General features: G+C 40.5%; 1 protein-coding gene across 3 annotated transcripts in view; it reads right to left on the reverse strand.

The window, feature by feature from the left end:
- The window catches only part of NHLRC2 (NHL repeat containing 2), a 56,043-nt gene extending 49,558 nt beyond the window's left edge, over positions 1–6,485 (reverse strand). Inside the window, exons 1-2 of one of the 3 annotated variants that reach the window (XM_043520048.1) lie at positions 6,074–6,485; positions 1,188–1,340 (exon numbers count right to left, since the gene is read on the reverse strand). In XM_043520048.1, the coding sequence (XP_043375983.1) occupies positions 1,188–1,340; positions 6,074–6,239 (319 nt within the window). In that variant the 5' untranslated portion in view covers positions 6,240–6,485. Of the gene's footprint in view, positions 1–1,187; positions 1,341–4,253; positions 4,293–6,073 lie in introns of those variants that run through there. The other 2 variants (XM_043520049.1, XM_038408392.2) reach the window with 2 other exon arrangements.
- Positions 6,486–6,542: the final 57 nt, after the last annotated feature.

Consider the following 6,542-nt stretch of genomic DNA (forward strand, 5'->3'; position numbering starts at 1 on the left):
CTGAAATAAGTTATAAACTCTTCAGGGCAGGGAACTTCTCTTTTTAAGTCTTCTTAAAAGTGCTGTGTGTATTTATTACAGTATATAAATAACAGTACTTTATGCAAAACTAGCTAAGTTTTAGTACTCTAACTGAAGTGAACAATGCAATAAAGTTAAATATCAACAAGATAACTAATAAGAGAGGTACATGGGAGGGTTAAACATAATAAATTATCATAGTTTGTAACAAAGAGTTAATGAAATTAGTTTCAATTCTCTTCATCTCATCAGAAGAAAATATCTTTCCAATATGTCATAAAGTGTCCATCACAGGTTAGAAGCATTTAGGAGCCTGCATAAGAATGCAATTCTCCTCTTCTGACTCATCCTGATGTCAGGAGATCAGAATTTTGCATAAAGATAGAGGGCAATTACTACCCGTCTATGTAGCTCGAAAGCTTGTCTCTCTCACCAAACAGAAGTTGGTCCTGTAAAAGATATTACCTGTCTACCCTAGTCAAGAAAGATAGGCAGACTTTATCTCCAACCAGAATTTAGGAGGAAGAGTCGAAATGCGTCTCTGGATCAAAGAAGAGTAGGAGTGGAGATGAGGAGGTCCTGCAGGAAAAACCATAGGAAAAGCCAAATTTGGGAAAAAACTTTAGCTCAGGTTTCTGTTTTGTTGTTATTGCAGTCATTAATAAAACCAAATCCCAGGAATGGTGTAAGTACAGATCATCCACAATGTACGTATCCTCTGATCAGAGCAGGTAGGGAACCTCACCTTCTTAAATTCAGATTTATTTTTTTTTTAAACTTATCAAGCCTTGAAAGCAAATTCAGTGGATCACATATGTCTAGAAATTCAGGGCCCAGTTCTTGCACCCTTACTCACATTGAGTAGTACCTTACTCTGCAAACAGCCCTATTTATGAGAGTAGCAGACCTGGACTTTTACGTATTAATATCGCTTTTCTAAATACACAGATGCAACAACTGCCAAATGGCAGTTGTAACACCTTTTAGAAGTGCTGTGGGAGTACATACAGTCCTCCTTTTTTTTAAGGCTATCATAGATTAGAAGGTACTTTTAGACACCACTGAAGTCTTGCCAAGTGTTTAGTAACCAGCAACAAAGTGACTCAGCTACTCTACCTGTGACATTGCTAAGAAATTCTATTCCAAACAAACTAAAGCACTGATACCTTTATCACAGTATTTGTGCTCTAATGCATGGAGGTCAGGCAGCAGGTGTATGCAGTTGATGCAGCAGTAAGTGAAGAAATCCAAAACCACCACTTTTCCACAAAGGTCTTTGTACAGAGCAATGGGACCTTCAGTGTTCAGCCACTCTAAATCTGGAATTTTGAAAACAGAGGTACTCAATTAATTAAAGAATGAAAGAACAGATGACAGTGTTCAAAATTCTTGGTACACTTCAGTACAATATAAAACATAACTTTCTATGCAAACAGGAAGGCAAGCCAAAAAACTTACAGATGGTAAACGTGTTTTCATGATCTGTAATTCTTCATAATTAATTATTTTAAAGGAACATTAGTGTACAGTTAGAAATCTAACATAGGCTAATGATAATTCACAGATAAACCTTAGAAACATTTGTTCTGTTCAGAAAATATGATCTCCAAAACTCAACCACATGAGAAAATCATATAGATACATATCTGTATTCACATCAATGCAATGAACAGATACTTAGAAATAACTGATGTTAGTAAATTAAATACCTTCTGAACTTTGTTGTGAATGTCTTACAAAGATGTAAAATCTCTTACTGAAAGTATATTTAAATAACCTGTGCTATGTTTCTGGTTTTGTTCTCCTTAAATTTTACTGTAACAATATTAAATGACAGCTATAAATATCTGTTTACATACTAATTTCCAATAATAAAAACTACTATTCCAATAAGAAGTGACTTCCCAAGGATGGATGGGAAGTCAGTAACAAAGCTAGGAATCAGAATGATAGCCATGTTAGTCTGTATCAGCAAAAACAACGAGGAGTACTTGTGGCTCCTTAGAGACTAACAAATTTATTTGGCCACAAGCTTTCGTGGGCTAAAACCCACTTCATCAGATGCATGGAGTGGAAAATATAGTAGGCAGGTATAAATACACAGTACATGAAAAAGGAGTTGCCTTACCAAGTGGGGGATGGTGCGAATGAGACAATTCAATTAAAAATCCTATCTTACAATCATATGCTCTAAACAGTAGAAAACACTTTTTCTGAAAATAATAAAGATCAACATACGGGTGGGATTTTCAAAAGTACTTAAGTGATTTAGGACAATAAATTTTATTATATTTTTGAATAAGACTTGTGTTCCCAAGCCACTTAGGCACTTCTGAAAATTCCATTTTATGACTATTTCAACAGACTAGATTCTCATCAGCCCATAGGCTCCAGGACAATCCTGACATTGAAGTCAACAGGAGTTATGCCTTTTACTTCACTAAGAGGACTGGGCCTTAGCTACATATTTACAGCACTGGTAACGTTAATGGCACTTATTCACATAAGCTAAGAAGAGTCTATTTACACTACCAGACCATCAATTATTAAAAACCGCAACAGAATGAGATTTATACTTTAACTCCAGTAAGAGAAGGAGAAATGCCATAAAATATCTTTCATGAACTGGATACAAATATGCAGGGAATAGAAAACATTTGCTGTTTATTTGTGCTGCTTTTCAGGCCCTGTCAAAAAGCACAGGGGAGCAGGATTAACCTATCAGTGACCAGCCCAAGGTGAGCTTGCACATAAGTGGCAGAACTGAGAATGGAATCCAAGAATCCTAAATCTAGCTAGCAGCTCATATTGCCTCATTAGTCACAAATCAAATGCACTTCCATGATGGATACTTTCATTTTAACCTATCCAATGCTGCTTTTTGAATTTTACACATTTAGGCCTCAAGCCGGCAAACTGCTCTATATGGTAGGGTTGCATCCGGTTCTAGTCGAAAGGGGACCCTGGTAGCTCAGGTCAGCATCGCTGACCGGGCCATTAAAAGTTCTGTCGACGGCGCAGCAGAGGTAAGACAGGCTCCCTGCCAGCTCCGCACAGCTCCCCAGAAGCAGCTGGCATGTCCCTCCGGCGTCTAGGAGCAGATGCGATCAGGGAAGTGTTGCGTGCTGACCCCGCCCGCAGCGCCATCTCCTATTGGCCTGGAACCACAGTCCATGGGAGCTGTGGAGGCGGCGCCTGCGGGGGCAGGCAGCATGCCTCCACCTAGGGGCTGCAAATGCCAGCCGCTTCCTGGAGCGGTGCGGAGCCAGGGAGCCTGCCTTAGTCCTGCTGCATTGCCAACTGGAAGCCGCCTAAGGTAAGTGCTGCCTGGCCAGAGTCTGCACCCTGAACCTTCTCCTGCACCCCAACCCCAGGTTGGAACCCCCTCCTTGAGCCTGCACCCCAAACACCCCCCCATACGCCAATCCCCAGCCCCAGCCCTGAGCCCCCTCCTGCACCCAAACTCCCTCCTAGACCCCACACGCACACCCCAACCAGCTGTCTGAGTCAGTATGGCTGTGTGTAGGTAAACCCTCTTGAAGTATTTAAGCTTTGATACATAAAAGGCAGTATGGAAAAAGGTACAGAGGCATACCTGTGAGAAACTGACACCTCAGCATGTGAGGCTGGTATCACTGACTTGGTATGTGGAGTGTAAAGAACAGAAAAAAGATCAAAGACGACAAGTAGGGAGAGGAAGAGTGGTGAACGGTCTTTAAATGGAGAACAAGAACTTGATGCAATGTAACAGGGAAAGCTCAGGAAGGATTCAATGAGGTGGTCCCAGTGATCAACAAGGACAAAGTATGAGTGCGGTATCAGATATACTGGAGACAAAAACAGACAGGTCTTTTAATAAATAATGAAACTGCTAATAAATTTCTTTATTCTTATTTTCTTTCAAAGTAGCCTAGTTCCCAATCTAAGATCTGGGAAAGGCTGGGGATAATCTGTCAAACTGTCTCAACATATACAACAGAAGGAAAAATGTGGAAACTGGGGAGGAAAAAAACAACCTACAATTGTAGCTTAAATTATACAGGACAAAATTCTTCTCTCAAAACTGAACAAAAGATGGTTTGACCATTTGTTCACACTACATGAGCGCTCCCATTGACAATAGTGGTATCTTGAACATCTGCCATGGAGATCAAAGTAAATAATTTTGCTTTATTTTAGCATTAGATGGATAGGCATGAAGAGGTTTTCATTTAATACTGTAAATACAGTACCAGGGCAGAAATGGGACATCATCCTTTAGGGTTTGGGAAAAATCCTGAAGCAGTCCTTAAATCTATTATAGAAAAATTACAGTATTTGTGTGGGAAAGAACAAGCCTGGAAGTCTGTATAATGCCAAGTAGTTGTGGTGAAGTATTTGTTTCAGGTCCCCTGTCAAATAATTAGTAAATTCTAGCTTTGCATTTAAGAAGCAATAGCATTTTTCAATTGCTTAAGAGCCCAAATACTCCTAATGTAGATATGCAGAATAATAAAAGTCAAAGAAGCTCCAACAGTTTCCTGGCTAGTGAACAATGTTAACATAAGAAACATAAAAAGAAAAGGAGTACTTGTGGCACCTTAGAGACTAACACATTTATTAGAGCATAAGCTTTCATGAGCTACAGCTCACTTATGCATCCGACGAAGTGAGCTGCAGCTCACGAAAGCTTATGCTCCAATAAATTTGTTAGTCTCTAAGGTGCCACAAGTACTCCTTTTCTTTTTGCAAATACAGACTAACACGGCTGCTACTCTGAAACCTGTCATAAGAAACATAAATGGTTGGAATAAACCGTCAGGAATAAATGGTAAGTTTACAGAATGAAGAGAGATAAATGACAGGGTCTCCTAAGGATCTGAACTAGGACCCGTGCTGTTCAACATATTCTTAAATGATCTAGAAAAAGGGGAAAACAGTGAGGTGACAAAATTTGCAGATGGTACAAAATTACTCAAGATACTTAAGTCCAAACCAGACTGCAAAGAGTTACAAAGGGATCTCACAAAACTGGGTGATTGGGCAACAAAATGGCAGATAAAATTCAATGTTGATAAATTCAAAGTAATGCACACTGGAAAACATAATCCCAACTATCATACAAAATAAAATGATGGCATCTAAATTAGCTGTTACCATTCAAGAAAGAAATCTTGGAGTCACTGTGGGTAGTTCTCTGAAAACATTTGGTCAGTGTGCAGCAGCAGTCAAAAAAGCTAATGGAATGTTAGGAACCATTAGGAAACAGATAGAAAATAAGACAAATATCAATATAAATCCATGATATGCCCACACCTTGAATACTGCATCCAATTCTGATTGCTCCATCTCAAAACAATACATTAGAATTGGAAAAGGAACAGAGAAGGGTTTATAAAAAATTGGGGGCATGGATCAGCTTCCATGTGAAGGGAGATTAAAAAGACTAGGACTGTTCAGCCTGGAAAAGAGATGACTAAGGTGGGATAGGACAAAAGTCGATAAAATCATGAATGGTGTAGAGAAAGTGGATAAGGAAGTGTTATTTATCTCTTCTTGTAGCACAAGAACATGGGTTCAGCCAATGAAATTAATAGGGAGCAGGTTTAAAATAAACAAAAGGAAGTACTTCTTCATACAAATCCCAGTCAATCAGTGGAACTCATTGCCAGGAGATGTTGTGAATGCCGAAAGTATAATGGGGTTAAAAAAAAATGGGTAAATTCGTGGGGGTAGGTCCATTAATTGCTATTAGCCAAGCTGGCTAAGCCTCTGACTGCCAGATGCTGGAACTGGACAGCAGGGGATCCATCACTAGATAATTGTCCTGCGCTGTTCCTTTCCCCTGAAACATCTGGCACTGGCCACTGTCGGAAGACAGGATACTGGGCTATATGGATGCATCCGATGAAGTGAGCTGTAGCTCACGAAAGCTCATGCTCATATAAATGCGTGAGTCTCTAAGGTGCCACAAGTCCTCCTTTTCTTTTTACAGAAAGGAGCGGGATTAGAACTCAGGGTTTATCACCAGCCCCCGGCCCGGGGAAGGGCCCAGCCCTCGCCGATCACCCACCTCCTCCAAAGTCGGGGACCTTGAGGTCCTGCTCCCAGCTGTCCACCTTCCTCAGGTACTGGTAGACCAGGTTGTCCTTCTCCTGAGGGGTGAGGGCGTCCAGCAGGGCATACTCCAGCTGGGTCTGGGCAGGCAGGAGCCCAGGGAGGCCGCCCCCCGCCGCCATGTTGTCTTCCTGCCTGGCCGGTGTAACGACAGACACTGTTTACTGAACTGCCTTTTTCTCTCAGCATATTCGACACCCATACCTCCCATTTCTTCGATCGATAGGAACAACAACAAACGGGGGATTTTTCTTTTTAAAAAAAATCACTAAATTTAAAATAATAAAAAGTTCATACCTTTTTAAAGCAAAGCAAACGGTTGATTTTTGAAAAGATTAAAAACACCCTTCATATTCCCAGTAGCATATTCGTCAAACAAACAAAATCCGAGCGAGTGGTAGTTTCGGCTTAGCGGATTCGACGCA

The sequence above is a fragment of the Dermochelys coriacea genome, chromosome 7 (assembly GCF_009764565.3).
Source record: "Dermochelys coriacea isolate rDerCor1 chromosome 7, rDerCor1.pri.v4, whole genome shotgun sequence".
Classification (NCBI taxonomy): Eukaryota; Metazoa; Chordata; order Testudines; family Dermochelyidae; genus Dermochelys; species Dermochelys coriacea.